Source organism: Bos javanicus, chromosome 3 (genome assembly GCF_032452875.1).
Source record: "Bos javanicus breed banteng chromosome 3, ARS-OSU_banteng_1.0, whole genome shotgun sequence".
Taxonomy (NCBI): Eukaryota; Metazoa; Chordata; class Mammalia; order Artiodactyla; family Bovidae; genus Bos; species Bos javanicus.
This window is the reverse complement of record NC_083870.1, coordinates 49,641,921-49,659,521: the sequence shown is the minus strand read 5'-3', so window position 1 is coordinate 49,659,521 and position 17,601 is coordinate 49,641,921. Positions and strand designations below refer to the sequence as shown.

Genomic DNA, 17,601 nt, shown 5'->3' with positions numbered 1-17,601 from the left:
AGTGGGGTGCCATTGCCTTCTCTGAATATGTTGTACATATTCTACCACAATTCAAATTTTTCAAAGGTGCATTTTCTATTGTTAAACGCTACCTGATATTACTAAGTAATTATGCAGTTAAGAATGCCAATGTTACATCATGATCTGATTGCCCTGTGTTTGAGACCTGACTCCAACTTTTATGTCTGTAGAACCCAGAGTATATTTAAACATCAGTTTCTTATCTGTAACATGGGAATAATAAAGTACTTACCTACCCATTATAAGCTGCTGTAAACTTGAAATAATTTACATGGAACTCAGCAGAGTTCATAGCACGCAGAAAGAACTCAACAAATATTGGCTCTTACGTTTTTTTAGGTTTTCATACCAACACAATTCTACATTTTTAAAACAATTAGGACTACAAACAAGGCTCCAGTACAAAAGGGTGGGTAATTCTTTATCCCTGGTCCTTAATGTTATATAAAACTATAAAACAACTTCCCATAAAATGCACTCCATGCTGCAGTCAAAGGACATAGGAGTTCCAAGTGTTTACCACTAAGCCAATGGTTAATAAACCTCAAAGTCTCACACCCTAAGTGGGAACAATTTCACAGAAACCACAAGAACTTGAAATAACTTAACAGGTTAATATATATATTTTTATCAAGTATAACATGGTCATATAAAAGCATTTGTTACAAATATAATTCACACATACAAAAAGAGGCTATTTTATTTTTTATCCCTTTTATATCCTATTTTATGCAAAATGACAAAACCAAGAAACTAACAGAACTGAGCTAGTCTAAAAAACTGGGAAATATAAATGAAATATATCCAATCATCTACACTCCCTCTCAAATTCCAAACAATGAGGCCTATTGAACTATACTCTTAGAATCAACTTTAAATCTCTGTATGATTCACCTGAATCATACATGGTCAATAGTTATAAATCCAGGTAGAAAAAGCACATAAAATTATTCACAAGTGAAAACACTTCAAACAAAAGAAATGTTTTAAAAAAAAATCCAGATAATATTAAAAGGAAATACACTGAATTTTAAAACATTGTTTTGGACTATTATATAAAATACCAAAAGGTTCAGAACTGTTGAACAAAAGTTTATGCAGAACAAAGCCAAAAAGTGAAAAATTATTAAATGTGTACTATCTAAAACCAAATAAGACATGACTGAACTATACAATTTAGAAACATGTTTAAATGCAGTTTCTTTGTACAGTTAAACTGGCTACCACATGCAAAATTTGGCAATTAATTAAAATGGAATTAAATACAGATTTGCAAGCCTTTTGGCCATGATGTAAATATGAAAAAGTTAAGTGAATCACCAATTGGAAAATAAAAGGTTACACACTTACCATAAAAGCATAAATGGTCAAAGATACACTATAAAATTGTGTGAAAAAAATAATCATACCAAATAAAGATCTTTCAAGCACTTGCACTCAGAAACATTCCTTTTATAAATAAGCACACAGTTTCAACTTCAAAAAAATAAAGCTGATTTCCCTCAATTGCACCTATTAGTTGAGAGCTATAGCATATATTAGGGATGCACTTAAATGGACCATTTTATGGGGAATCAACTGAACTTTAAAAAAATTTTAGAGTATATTTATTCACAACTTCAAAAATACATATAATTCCAGTGAGGCACAGGTGGGCCCTATCAAAACATTCTGCCATTCAACAAAATTGACACAGGATAACACAATACAATGACAAAAAGCTAACTCCACAATTTGGCAATCCTATACAAGAGAGGCCCTGGCAAAAATTTCTTTCAGAAGACAAATACAATACCACAAAACAAAACAACAAAAAGAGAAAAAACTGAACTCTGACAATCCTACACAAACTGTGGGATTTCATCTTCAAGGTCTTCAAACTGCTGCATTCGTTTCAGCCTTGGTCTCTGACACGCCGTGGGTACGTCAGGCTGGTCTCGTTCTTCAGCCTTCTCTTCAGGGCTACTAACTGGGTGCACAGGCCCAGCCGAGGCATTTTCAGACCCTGGAACTGATTTCAGCACGTGCTCCTGGGGAGCATGCGTTGTGCCAGGGGGCACGGCTACGGAGGGTGTCACCGGTTTCTCCTCATCCCCTCTCCCACTAGCAGCAGGAGCAGGTGGTTTATAAAATGTTGTCCAGTGCTGGGGCTGCAGTGTCCTGGGTGTTCTGACAGAAGCAGGAGGGCAGGAGTCAGAGGACCGTCTCTCCGACACCTGTCTTGTTGACCTGACAGGTTCTGTGTATGGCTTACTGGGCTGGGTGATGCTGACAGGGTGGTCCCCGCTGCTCCTGATGTTCAGTGCCACACCTCTTTCCTGGAATGCACTGGGCACAATCATTCCAGTCTTTGCAGTGTGGTCATTTTGTTCATACTGTTTCTCCCTAGTTTTTTGTAGAGTCTGCTGATCAAAGCCATCAAATTTAGAACAAACAACAGTTGGGGAGTCTTTTCTATTAACTCCTTCAAAGACAGGATTCTTGCAAAGCTTGTCTGAATTTACATTTCCCATATTTCTGCCATTTCTCTCAGTAGGAGAGCTAGCAAGAAGTAGTAGTCTGTCTATAGGCAAACTTACAGGCCTAATCCTGGTCCTTGGAAGATGCCTCTCAACACCATTTATTTCCCTATCGGACTTCAGAGTAGGCAGCTTGGAGGTTTTACAAGCATCTTCTGTCTTTCTTGATGCTGACTCAAGTTCTTGGTCTACAAGCAAACGCCCTTTGTTGTCTGTAAAAGAAGAGATTCATTTAAAAATCAAACTTTATGGTACACAGTTAACAAGAGTATCAAAACGAGTTAGAGATGAACACCCTCTCAAAACACGAGTCTTCATGTATTTTCTCCATGTTATTTTTTAGTTTTCTAGGCAGAGGAGTAAAATACTCATAAAATATTAAATGTACACTTTGATTTTAAAATGTTAGAAGTCTATATTTATTTAAATAAATATAATAAATAGCTACAAAATTCATTGCAGGTTGTGGGAAAAAACACCCTTGCTGATGTATAATAGCTTATGTGCTATGTATGAACAAGTAAGTGAAGTGAAATGAAAGTCACTCAGTTGTGTGTCTGACTCTTTGTGACTGCCAGAATACTGGAGTGGGGAGCCTTTCCCTTCTCCAGGGGATCTTTCCAACCCAGGGATTGAACCCAGGTCGTCTGCATTGCCAGGTGAATTCTTTACCAGCTGAGCCACAAGGGAAGCCCATGATTAAGTAAGTGCTGGCTAAAAGGGTTGTCATGATTTCAACAGGCTGATATTGGTGTGTTACCCTCAGAAAAGTTACACCAATTTACATGCCAACCAAATATAAGTATACTCTGAATCCCAAGGCTTTTGCCAACTCCATCTGCTTTTCACAGTTATACTCAACCCACAGTGAGAACGTATTATATTAAATGCCTTAGAGGCCCTTGTATGATCAATTAATAAATGGACTATAATATTCATCCTGATTAAAATTGAATAGTTTTAAGTGGAAAATGTCATTCTCCCTATTTACTGTTCACTTCCAGATGTACTTCTCTCTCTCTTTCTATCAAGTCTGGACCCATGGTCCATGTTTTCTCAAACTAGAATCCTGAACTTTTTCAAATCCTGTCCTTTTTTTGCAGCATCTCCCCTAAAACATCCCGGTTTCTGGTAAATTCCAGCCCTCTGTTCATGCTCCTCTTCTGAGGAGTGGTTTGTAGACAGGAGCCCATCAGAATGACTTAACAATTATCACCTCATCTGACCTTCCTCCATAGCTCCTTACTGTGAACCTCTCTTCCCTGGGCTTCCAGGGCAATGGTCTCTCATTTTGATTTCCCAGGTCCTCCCCCCAGGTATATAGAACATCCTAAAGGACATTTTGCAAACCACTGCAGGCACCAAAGTGCATTCTTAAGTTCTAAGGGAAAAAACTACAGTGTAATGGATAAGAGTGCAGACTCTGAAGCCCAGCATCTGGATTTAGCTCAGCTCTCCCCCTTTTGCACTGGGCAAGGCAATCTTGCTGTCCCTCAGTGTCTTCACCTGTCAAAAGGAATCATACTTGTATCTTTGATGGTATGTGGCCTAAATGATCTAATCATGAAAAGTGTTCATTTATCTAGTATATAAATGAAGTGGTACAGGCACTAAAAACAATGACATTCCTAACTGGGAGCCCTAGATAATGGAATAGTGAAATTATCATGAACATAGGTTCAAATACTGAACAATCAATTAGGGGCATGACCTCTGGCACTATTTAACCTCTCTCAGATTATTAGGTTATGGGTTGAAAGGGGTTAATACTATCTATATTATAACACAGAACTGTTTCTGAGATCAAATTGGATAAACAGAATCAAACAATAAGAACAGTGCCTAGCACAGAGCAGGCTCCCTTGCTTTTCAGATCTTGTCAGGCTATGATCATTAATATTTAATTACAGATCAAATTTAACATATATGACTACATTTAAAAACCCTGCAAGTTCGCTTTAGTGATGTACAGAATTACAGTAATAAATGAAAGCCTTTCCACAAATGGATGCCACCAATCACTACAACTAAAATTATATACAGTGAATGACTACAGACAAGGAAATAAAAAAAAATATCATGTGTGCTCAATGTGTTAATGACAGGTGATATGAAAAGGCATTTGAAAAAATTTTTTCTGAGTTTTTTGAGTCTAAAATTTTTGAATTTGAGGAGTCTAAGTGATTCCTTACAAGTCGTAAGATCAATACAATGATCTATGGTTACAAAAGATGCTAATGAATCATCATACTACTCAAAACATTTCTGCGTTCTTGACATACATTAATGGCAAAAAAAAAAAAAAAATTCAGAAAGAGCACAAAACACACCTGTGAACTCTAAGATGTCTTTTTATAAGGATTACTGAAAAGAATGGCATTCATATAGACACAAGGTACACTAAAAGGCATTCTTAATGTCTGGGAAAGATGCACTACTAAAGAACTTTCTCCCTCTGACTTCTTTCAACTTCACTCACCTTGGCTTTTAATCATGGTTTACTGGGACAGTTTTAAGTCAGTAAGCATGCATTTTACATGGCCACTCACCAATGAGATATGCATCACATTTTTCTAATGCATTTTGCTTTCGCTCTGATTCCTCAAATGATGGAGTGGATTCAAAACTTTTGCATTCACTATCCGTAGTTTGGATATCCTGTTGATAGAATAAAGTTTTTAAACTTGAAGAAGCAAAACACACTTCAAAATAAACAGTTCAAAGATTTTCAACTTATAACATTACACTTTACAAAGTTCCAACATAATTCCATATAAGCAAAACTCACTTCTTTTGAAGAGAAAAACAATGACTTCATAGAACGTTCTGGATCTCTTTCTTCTGGTGATAACAGAGACTTTGGAAGATAGCCTGGGTCAACCTGAGGTGCGATGCCACCTGCACTACCTACAGCTGAATCCTGTGGCTGCAGGGACCCATCGAAGATCTTCTGTGAGTAGGTAATGAGGAACTCTACCAACCGTGCTTGATTTGAATAGTCAGCAAGAGAGGAGATGGTGATCGGAGCCGTTGTGGGCCTCGGCCTAAGGAGACTTGGTCCGAATATCACACCCAAGTTTCTGGAGTTCATTTTGTTTTCTTCTGAATGATCTACAACTCTGCGACGCAGAACACATAAAGCTGTATTAGATTTCCTTGATGGCAGTTTATTATGGGATGGGAAAGGTGGAGGAAAAATGGGTTGAAATCTAGGAAAAGGATCTATTTATTTGCTTAAATATTGACCACACAGCAAGTTGGGTTTCACGGTATTAGGATTAAATATAAATAAGTAGAAGGAATCAGTATAGTTTTACCAGCAGAAAAAAAAAAATACCCCTAAATGCTGCTCCTATCTTAGTAAATATGTATGACATCCTCCCAGGTACCTATGGTGGAAACTCTACCTCACTGCCCACAGTTGGTCCTCAAGCCTAGCTGACCCTAAAGATCTCTCTGCTGCTCCACTGCCATTCCCACTGCTCTGGCCTTACTTCAAGTTCTCATCACCTTTTATTTCTCTGACTATTCAAGGAGATCTGAATTGAAGTAATTAAGTACCTCCCCTCCAAGCCATTCTAGATACAGCTGCTAGAAAGACCTAACAGGCAAACTTGACCATGTTAAATTCCTGGCCCCAAATCCTTCAGTGAGTACAGAAAGAAGACAGTCAATTAATCTGCCAGGCATGTATGACTTTACCAGGACTCCACCTTGCTCACTTTGTGCTACTGCTTGCTAGACTGTGGCCGAACTGAACTTCTTTTATGTCCCCTAAAGCAAAGCGTTCTCCTGTGTCTCTGCCTGGACTGCCCTTTTGCACATCAGCAAACCGTTCTTCAAGTCTGGCTCAGGGTTACCGTCTCTGATTCACGACCCCCTCCCCCATGCTCCTCTGCATGCTAAGCGAAGTACCCTCAGAATGAGAATGACACTGCAGTGCACTTCTGTGCAGGTCTGCCGCTCAAGCTCACAGCAGGACACATGAAAGAAACCTGACATCTGCATCCTTATTTCCCCAGCCAGAGCCTGGCACAGAACAGGCATCTGACAGAAAGATGTTGGCTCCAAGAACATATATTAAGTGTCTCCCTTTCCCTCATACATATTAGAAATGAAATATTCAGTCAAAAAACAATACCACAAGAATGTGAAATGTACTTACTACTGAGCTGTACACTTAAAAATGGCTAAAAGGGTAAATTTTTGTTATGTGTATTTTACCACAATTAAAAAAATAAACCATAAAAGCAAAACCAAAAAAACTGACCCATTATCCACCCATTAACGCCTGTCTTATTCAAAGTTCTTACCGCTTAAGATGAACTATGAGGTAATGAAGGCTGTTAAAATTTGATGCTGGCAATTGTCTTAGAAGGTCCTTGCTTTTTAGGAGGATTCGGCTTATTTCTATAGATGAACTTGGCCATTTTTTGTCCTCAGGGTTATCCTTTTTCATCTCCTGTTCTTCATTTACATGTTGGATTTCTATTGCAAGGTCTATAAATTCCTTGTACAATCGAAATAAAATAAATGGTTCTGGCAGCTAAAGAGATAAAATTATATTAGAAATATCATTCTTTTCATGTTTTTCACTGTTAATAATTTACTGAATAGCTACTGAGTGGTTTAGCACATCCTTTTTAGGTAACAGGACTTAAGGTCAATCCACAGTTAGAAATGTACGTAATGTCTCATCACAAGGAAAAATACTTTTTTCTATTTCTTTAACCTTGTATTTATATATGATGGATTTCACTAAACTTATTGTGATAATCATCTCATGATGTATGTCAGTCAAACTGTTATGCTGTACAGCTTAAACTTATACAGTGCTGTATGTCAGTTATATCTCAATACAACCAGAAGAAAAAAAATTAAACTCTAGAACAAGAAAAAAAGAAATGTATGTATGTTTGCTAGGTGTGATCTATAAAGTGAATCTGACATCACCATAAGTATATCCACATTAAAAATGAGTTAACTAGTAATCAAGTAAAACTCTAAACCTAAAGCTGCATTATGGGATTTTAAAACTGATACTCTATACCAATTACATTCAAGACTGCCCCAAAGTCAGCATGATCTTCAGCTATCTTATTGAAAAAAATCCAGGATAATGTACAATATATATCAAATTAAATAGAAAAAACTTATTTTCTGTTTGTATGGGAGACAGAACAAAATGCTATAAGGTCCTTGTGTTTTACCTGGACCTGACTGAAGATTAGCAAAAGACAATATGACTTAACAAGAAGACACTGCCAACATTTTATCTAATTTTTAAATACCACTTTAACTGCCAATAAGCAGATCAAAAGAAGTTCCTCTCTCAAACTGTCCATAGGCATACCACCTTTATCCGTCTACTGGCATAACTGATTTCAAGGATTGCACTGCGTGGTGATAAAATATACAACATCTCTCTTGCTAGGTGATGTCTTACACTATCTGTGGTGAGGTTGGCACCTACTTCTCCAGCTTCCCCTGCTGGTCCCAAAGAGGGCATCAAGATCAATTTCTACCTCTACCATTTTGGGATCTGAAGAAGGTCATTCTTGGAGCTTCAGATTTCCCACATAGTACTGAGTAAAATAAAGGCTATTCTCTTAATACTGTAAGAACTGACCATGGCTTTCCACACTAAAGCTTTGGTCCCATAGTATTCCTAGCACAGAACTAGAGCTGGTATGTTGTTGCTGTTTAGCTGCCAAGTCACGTCCAACTCTTTACAACCCCCATGGACTGTAGCCTGCCAGGCTCTTCTGTCCATGGGGTTTCCCAGGCAAGAATATTGCAGTGGGTTGCCATTTCCTTCTCTAGGGGATCTTTTTGACTCAGGGATTGAATCCTTATCTCTGGCATCTTCTGCACTGGCAAATGGATTCTTTACCACTGAGCCACCCAGGAAGACCAAAAGCTGGTAGTATTTGACCCCATTTATTTCCTCTCCCTGACTGACTAGAAGAAATAAAGGATGATTCATTGTGAGATTAAGTTATTTGAAAATACTGTCTCCATTTCTCAGTTGAGAATCATATAAAATGTGGTTAAAGATATATCAATAGTTTCATGGGCTAACATGGTACATTCAACATTTGTACCTAATTTCTTTCCTTTCTACAATCCCACTGACATACAGTTAAGCCCACAGGACTGGGAGAACAGGGATGGAGACAAAAAACATTTCGCAAGCTGAAGAGGACATAAACATGTGCTGACTTAGCACTCCTAAGAAAGCTAAAATTCTAAACAGAGAATCAACATGATTTACCGGATCCTAAGGAGACTCTGCCTCTTGAGAAATCTGTATGCAGGTCAGGAAGCAACAGTTAGAACTGGACATGGAACAACAGACTGGTTCCAAATCAGGAAAGGAATATGTCAAGGCTATATATTGTCACTCTGCTTATTTAACTTATATACAGAGTACATCATGAGAAACGCTGGGCTGGATGAAGCACAAGATGGAATCAAGATTGCTGGGAGAAATATCAATAACCTCAGATGTGCAGATGACACCACCCTTATGGCAGAAAGCGAAGAACTAAAGAGCCTCTTGATGAAAGTGAAAGTGGAGAGTGAAAAAGTTGGCTTAAAATTCAGAAAACTAAGATCATGGCATCTGATCTCATCACTTCATTGCAAATAGTTGGGAAAACAGTGGAAACATTGTCAGACTATTTTTTTGGGCTCCAAAATCACTGCAGATGGTGACTGCAGCCATGAAATTAAAAGACACTTGCTCCTTGGAAGAAAAGCTATGACCAACCTAGACAGTGTATTAAAAAGCAGGGACATTACTTTGCCAACAAAGGTCCGTCTAGTTGAAGCTTTGGTTTTTCCAGTAGTCATGTATGGATGTGAAAGTTGGACTATAAAGAAAGCTGAATGCCAAAGAATTGATGCTTTTGAACTGTGGTGTTGGAGAAGACTCTTGAGAGTCCCTTGGACTGCAAGGAGATCCAACCAGTACATCCTAAAAGAAATCAGTCCTGACTATTCCTTGGAAGGACTGATGCTGAAGTTGACACTCCAATACTTTGGCCACCTGATGTGAAGAGCTGACTCATGTGAAAAGACCCTGATGCTGGGAAAGATTGAAGACGGGAGAAGAAGGGGATGACAGAGAATGAGATGGTTGGATGGCATCACCGACCCTGTGGACATGATTTTGAGTAAACTTCGGGAGTTGGTGATGGACAGGGAGGCCTGGCGTGCTGCAGTCATTGGGGTCGCAAAGAGTCAGAGATGACTGAGCTGAACTGAAGGAGATTCAGGGATTGTTAGACTAGGTCCTCTAATTTGGGGGAAGTGTGAGCTATCCAAAAAGCATTAGAATTCTAGATCTTTATCCCTAGTCCATGCTCCTAAGCAACCTCAGAAGTCTGGAAATTTCTTCTCTGGGCAGTGTAAAACAGAGGGTCTCTGGAAGGGTAATGCCAAGCATAAGGAACAGGTGGGTAACTATCTTAAATAAGGATTTAGTGACTGTATGCCTGCTGAACCCTTCTTACCTAACTAGGATCCCAGAGTTATGGAATCATACCTGTAGGCAGGGAAAGACTCTTCGCTGTGCTATTAGATTAGCCCACAAGCAGAGACCTAGACATACCAATGTCAGGTGTTTCTCAAACAGTCCTCTTAGATAACGCTACACTCACTACAGTAAAGTTCAAAATCTTCAAGTCTTCATGTATTCAAGAGTTTCCAGACAGTAGCACAGGGAACCATATCCAATATTCTGGGATAAACCATAATGGAAAAAAATATTAAAAGAATATATATATATATATATATATATATATATATATATGTAAAAAAGGAATCACTTTGCAGAAATTAATACAACACTGTAGATCAATGATAGTTCAATAAAATCTTAAAAATAGTTTACAATTAAAAAAGCTTCCAGAGAGATTTCAGTTCCCAAAGCTTTCATTTTAAGGAGAAAACTATAGAAGACAGAAATGAAAATAGGAAAAAACCAACTCGAAGGCCTACAACTCTGCTGTCAATATTGTGGCTGCTAGTCATATATGGCTACTGAGCAGTGGACATGTGGCTGTTCCAAACTGACATGTGCTCTAAGTGAAAAATACACACCAGATTTCAAAGACCCAGTAAACCCCAGAAAAGGTAAATATTTCATTAATTATTTAAAATTACTGATTAGATGCTCAGATGCTTTCCATTTGTTAAATGAAATATTAAAATTTAACTTCACTGTTTCTTTTTATGTGGCTACTAGGAAATTAAATATTATATACAAAGCTCACATTATATTTCTATAGGACAGGGCTAGAAGCTGAGACAAGAAAAAATTCTTTAAAAAAAATATGAATATTTCAGGTAGAAGAAATACAGCATTCAATAAAATAAAAAGAATGTTATAAAAGGGACAGAAAACTAGAATTCTTGGAAATTAAAACATGATCTCAGAAATGAAATAGTTTACAGTAAGAATGGAAGATAAAGCTGAGGGAATTTTTTAGACAGAATTAAAAGAAAACAAAAACGAAAGAATAGGGAAAAGGGAAGGAAGCTAGAGAACCAATACAAGTTGCATCCAAATGTAAGTTCCAGAAAAAAACACAGAGAAAACAGAGGGGAGCAATAGAGCAAGGAAATTAAAGTTCCACGAACTAAAGGACAAGTAAGCAGAATGACAGAAACTGTGGAGTGCCTGAAAGAGTGGATGAAAATACACCCACATCAAGGCATAGGCTGTGGAATTTGAAGATAGTAGATAGCAAAAGATTCTACAAGTTTTCAGAGAGAAAACAACAGGCTACATATAAATCAATAGTCAGGAATGAGAAGGATTTTAGGCTTCAAAGAAAACAATAAAAAAAAAATGCCTTCAAATTTCCAAAGAAAAATAATTTCCAGCCTAGAATATTATAACCTTCCTTACCTCCCACTCTTCCATTCTTATTCAAGGAAGCAAAGTAAAGACATTTACAGATAAAACAGTTTCAAATGTTTAGTTAGTCCACTTTGCTCCAGATGGACCTGACCAAAACAGGAGAATAAAAAACAAGAAGACATGACACAGAAGACAGGTGTTCTCACAGAAGAGAGTGGAGAAGAGAGACCCCAGGATGACAGCTCTTCCCATATGAAAAAGGACCCAGAAGAACAGAGCTCCTGAGATGGACACGTAGAGGACCAACATTACTATGCTTTCTGCAATTGTCTTCATTTTCACTCAAGGACAGAGCTTTACCCAAGGACAGAATGCAGCTGGCCCTGGCCCAGATCTTTTGAACTTGGCTTATCATGACAAAGTGCTGATTGTTCCCGCAACCCTTCCATGAGCTGCTGCCTGAGACATTATGGCCACTTAATCCACCCACAGCAGCATTTTCTTCAGACCTACTCCTAAAACATGCGAGTACAAGAGTGAGTACAGAAAAAGAAAATATAAAGCACTTCACTGCTGACCACATTCCTGCTGAACTTGCAGTACTAAGCTTATAGGAGAGCCCTGACTGATGCCCCAACCATAGTGAACTTCATCTTCCCTGAATGCATTCACACCTTGATCACTAACCTCCCCCAACAGCTATTCTAAAATACCAATGAAACTAAAGCCAAACCACTACTGAATCCTTCATATAACAGTGTGAATAGTAAACTTTCCTTAAACAGCTAGATTTATGCTTTCTACTCAGTTTTCAAGAACTTGATACATTCTGTTGTATGTATATTGTGAGGCTTCCCTCGTGGCTCAGTTGGTAAAGAATCTGCCTTCAATGCAGGAGACCTGGGTTTGATCCCTGGATTGGGAAGATGCCCCTTGGAGAAGGAAATGGCAACCCACTCCAGTATTCTTGCTTGGGAAATTCCACGGGCAGAGCAGCCTGGAGGGCTACAGTCCATGGGGTTGCAAGAGTTGGACACAACTTAGTGGCTAAACCACTATTCTTAAATATATGAACAATATTTAGGAATACACAACAGGTACTAAAACAGTTAAGAAAAGACAGGGAGGTATTAACACTGTTATGAAACACCACTGGGTAGAGCTGTGGGCTGCAACTGTGGAGTGGCATATAGGGGCCTTCAACAAAGTATAAGAATGTTCTATTATAAGGACCTAAGTGATGGAAAATGAAGATTTTTATTATTATGGGTCTTTAAATTGTACATACATTTTATACACTCTTTGATCTGTACTTTAATAATTGGAAAAATATTGATATGGTTTATATCAATGAAAAATGTTCGCAGCAAACATTATCAGCAAATTGCAAATTATATTTTTGCTCTATTTAATGGTAAGTTTCAATGGTAAAAACTTTACCTGTCGAAGGTATAATTTTAAGACATCACAGATATCATGTGAGCTAAATTCTGAAATGTCTACCAAGTGCATTCCATTTTCCAAGGCTTGACACAGTTTTTCAGTTTTGATTTTGTTCCCACATACACGATAAATTCCCTTGAGAAAAGAGAAAAAATTTTGCAAAAAATTCTGCTTCAGTACAAATGGTTAAATGCATATAGCTAAATATACTTTGATTCTTACTAATATTTTAGGGAAAAAACTAGGACCAAATGAGGTAATATTTTTCAAATAAATCTGAATAAATTCAGTTACTTAGTAAAAACTGAGAGCATTGTTCTCCTTTAGTGTATCCTTATGATTAGAACAAATCACATTTATGCTTTAAAAGTATTAACTTTAAAAATTATAATGTACCTGTAGATTCAAGGCTCTATTTTCGATCTCTGAGGCACACATTTTGAGTACAAAAGGGATGCCATCTGGTTCCTTTTTTGCAACTTGTGTGAACTCTGCTCCAAATAAGTGGATTTTCCCCATAAGTTTCTGATGACCACAAATGATGACTAAATTTTCCAAACACTTTCGGTGACAAACAAGGAGACACTACAAGAAAATGACAGTTTAAAATGGTGAACTCACCTTAAATCTGTTCACAAAAGGACAAACTACAGGTAGAGTGATAAATAACAAAAATGAGTTTAAAAGGTATTACTTGGGTTTGAAATACATTTGATAGCAAAATAAAATATAAAATTATAGAAGGAACACTGTGGTTCAATTTTTTTAAAATACATTTGCAAAAGATCTTAATTGCAAAATTAATAACAAAAAAGTATAAAGCAAAAAGGATAAAAGGGCTAATATAATTCCAGAAAGATCTTACCTCTTCACATTCAACACCATGGAATACCACAATGCCTTCACAATCCCTGCACTTGGTGGGGGATCTCAGTTTGCGAAATTTGTGAGTGAGAGCTGCCTTTGACATCAACGTTTTCTTAAATGTTCCGAGAGAATTGGGTCCTTCCAACAGAAGCAGGGTTGTATACAAGAATGGTTAGCAGGACAGAAAAAATTATACCACATGATACTACACTTTAAAAGATTTTTAAATAAGATTACAAAAAGTTATGACTTTTAGTCTGTAACATCAAAATAAGCATCCAATGTACAGATCCCTTATCAGGTACACATTCATCAAACATTTAAGCTATGAGTAAAAATCATCATCAAACCAATAACATACTTCTAAAATATCATGGCACAAGGTTTCCAGAATTATAAAATTTACAGTTTAACATGATCTTCATTTCACAGGAGCCATTACATTCTTGGAGAAGGACCTTATAAAGTTTGGAAGAAAACTAGCTCTACGAGTTTAGTGTGTCAGGATTATTTGCATTAAAGATAACGCTATTCTTGATTTATTACAAAATTACAGGTGATGGAATTCCAGTTGAGCTATTCCAAATCCTGAAAGATGATGCTGTGAAAGTGCTGCACTCAATATGCCAGCAAATTTGGAAAACTCAGCAGTGGCCACAGGACTGGAAAAGGTCAGTTTTCATTCTAATCCCAAAGAAAGGCAATGCCAAAGAATGTTCAAACTACCGCACAACTGCACTCATCTCACACGCTAGTAAAGTAATGCTCAAAATTCTCCAAGCCAGGCTTCAGCAGTATGTGAACCATGAACTTCCTGATGTTCAAGCTGGTTTTAGAAAAGGCAGAGGAACCAGAGATCAAATTGCCAACATCCGCTGGATCATGGAAAAAGCAAGAGAGTTCCAGAAAAACATCTATTTCTGCTTTATTGACTATGCCAAAGCCTTTGACTGTGTGGATCACAATAAACTGTGGAAAATTCTGAAAGAGATGGGAATACCAGACCACCTGATCTGCCTCTTGAGAAATCTGTATGCAGGTCAGGAAGCAACAGTTAGAACTGGACATGGAACAATAGACTGGTTCCAAATAGGAAAAGGAGTTCGTCAAGGCTGTATATTGTCACCCAGTTTATTTAACTTATATGCAGAGTACATCATGAGAAACGCTGGACTGTAAGAAACACAAACTGGAATCAAGATTGCTGGGAGAAATATCAATAACCTCAGATATGCAGATGACACCACCCTTATGGCAGAAAGTGAAGAGGAACTAAAAAGCCTCTTGATGAAAGTGAAAGAGGAGAGTGAAAAAGTTGGCTTAAAGCTCAACATTCAGAAAACGAAGGTCATGGCATCCGGTCCCATCACTTCATGGGAAATAGATGGGGAAACAGTGGAAACAGTGTCACACTTTATTTTTCTGGGCTCCAAAATCACTGCAGATGGTGACTGCAGCCATGAAATTAAAAGACGCTTACTCCTTGGAAGGAAAGTTATGACCAATCTAGATAGCATATTCAAAAGCAGAAACATTACTTTGCCAACAAAGGTTCGTCTAGTCAAGGCTATGGTTTTTCCTGTGGTCATGTATGGATGTGAGAGTTGGACTGTGAAGAAGGGTGAGCGCTGAAGAATTGATGCTTTTGAACTGTGGTGTTGGAGAAGACTCTTGAGAGTCCCTTGGACTGCAAGGAGATCCAACCAGTCCATTCTGAAGGAGATCAGCCCTGGGATTTCTTTGGAAGGAATGATGCTAAAGCTGAAACTCCAGTACTTTGGCCACCTCATGAGAAGAGTTGACTCACTGGAAAAGACTCTGATGCTGGGAGGGACTGGGGGCAGGAGGAGAAGGGGACAACAGAGGATGAGATGGCTGGATGGCATCACTGACTCGATGGATGTGAGTCTGAGTGAACTCCGGGAGTTGGTGCTGGACAGGGAGGCCTGGCGTGCTGCGATTCATGGGGTCGCAAAGAGTCGGACATGACTGAGTGACTGATCTGATCCGATAAATATCCTACCAGAGGTCAGATATTCTATATTGCTTTAGAAAATGATGCCAAAACAAGTATCTGGAGGTCTCAAGTGAAGCCATTAATGTAACTGACTGATCTTTTACGTCCTTCAGTATCCATAGTCTTCCCTGCCCTCAAGAAGTACATGTATTTTATTTACTTTTCCTGCCTAGCTTCTTACACTTTCTTTTGAAGAGGATTTTCTCATATAGGAATTCTCAGAATTTCTTCTGTACACTCTGAACAATTAAGTCACTATAAAGTTTCTGAAAGATAAAAATATCTAGCCTATTGGACTTCTCTGGTGGTCCAATGATTAAGAATCTGTGTTCCAATGCAGGGGACGCAGGTTTGACCCTTGGTTGGGAGAACTAAGATCCCACATGCTGTGGGGCAACTACCAAGCCCACGTACCACAACTAAGACCCAATGCAGCCAAAAATAAATAAATATATATTTAAAAAAATATCTAGCCTATTTGAGCATCACAACAATACATTTTAGCTCTAGTAGTTTTCCTTATTCTTATATTTTTATTTGTAACATTTGATTAATACACTATGAACCCATACTTATAAATAATTGGTTGGGATATATCTAGTCAATATAATGCCTTTTGTTTAATACACAGTAAAGTAATTCTTTAAACCATACTATTTCTTCCTAATATCATGCAGTGTTACTGATTCAGCTAGTTTAGTGGAAATGTGATTCAGGTGAGAGTAATACCAGCTTCTGAAGGGGAGGGTGGCTCTCTTTCATCCAGATCGTCTGCAGAAGACATGGTGCCACTGGATGGAGTTCGTGGAAGTTTTCGATGAAAGTCTCCTAAAAGAAAATTCATTGAGAGTTTAAGAAATGGGTAATGACAGCATTTTTTGAATAACACAAGTCATGCTATTTTATTAGTTACAATATCAACATTGCTTCCATTCAGACTGTGGATACACAGGATCCTAATACTTACTACTGGAAACAAAAGAGAATGAGCCAAATCTGACTTTTCCAAATAAATCTAAAATAAACTGAGGATCACACATTCCAATGAGACCTCAACTGTCAACTTCTGATAGTGTTAGAGATTATAAACTCTACAAGAATAAAGAGTATTTTCTACTCAAGCCTTATATCTAATATCTGATGGAATAGCTGGCAGAACAGTAAAGCTGTCATTACTTGCTTGTTGAATTAAGTGATAAAGAAATAAGTGTACCCTAAAGCTTTCTATAATAAAATATACAAAAATCTACAAACACAGCAATATAACAGTACCATCACATTTATGTTGCTAGTAAGACAGGAGCCTGGGAACCAGGAGCAACGATCCTGGCCAGGAGCTAAGAGTTCATGACATAAGTTGTCAGCCAAGGACTCTGTCAGTTGTCTCAAAGCATGTGTGGAAGCAGCCCAACCAGGTAATGAGGTTTATTTGCTCTGTGCTGATCCTACAAACAGGGCTGTCTCTAAGTGGAAGTTTACATTTAACTCAAGGCTTTAAGAGAGTCTTCAGTTCAGAGTTAGAAAGTACTTCACTAATTATTTAAACCACTTCCTCTCTCTCAAAAGATTCCTTCCCCTCTTCAAACTATGCTTAAAAGGTGGTCATCTAGTTTTTGTTTTGAATGTGTCCCCAAATGACTAAGAGATCATGAAGCCGTATGTTCATTTAAAAACTATTATAACTGTAAAACAAGGGCTTCCAAGGTGGCTCAGTGGTAAAGAATCCCCCTGCCAAGCAGGAGATAGAGTTTTGATGCCTGGATCGGGAAGATACCCTGAAGTAGGGAATGGCAACCCACTTCAGTATTCTTGCCTGATAAATCCCATGGACAGAGGAACCTGGTGGGAAACACACAATTCATGGG

General features: G+C 37.9%; 1 protein-coding gene across 4 annotated transcripts in view; it reads right to left on the bottom strand.

Annotated features, from left to right (window-relative positions):
- Positions 1-621: 621 nt before the first annotated feature.
- Positions 622-17,601, bottom strand: part of ARHGAP29 (Rho GTPase activating protein 29) — an 82,444-nt gene continuing 65,464 nt past the window's right edge. For all 4 annotated transcript variants that reach the window (XM_061411143.1, XM_061411145.1, XM_061411144.1 and 1 more), the window contains 8 exons: positions 16,466-16,564; positions 13,718-13,857; positions 13,249-13,437; positions 12,850-12,987; positions 6,854-7,086; positions 5,329-5,659; positions 5,090-5,198; positions 622-2,752 (listed from right to left, as the gene is read on the bottom strand). In XM_061411143.1, the coding sequence (XP_061267127.1) occupies positions 1,863-2,752; positions 5,090-5,198; positions 5,329-5,659; positions 6,854-7,086; positions 12,850-12,987; positions 13,249-13,437; positions 13,718-13,857; positions 16,466-16,564 (2,129 nt within the window). In that variant the 3' untranslated portion in view covers positions 622-1,862. The remainder of the gene's footprint in view (positions 2,753-5,089; positions 5,199-5,328; positions 5,660-6,853; positions 7,087-12,849; positions 12,988-13,248; positions 13,438-13,717; positions 13,858-16,465; positions 16,565-17,601) is intronic.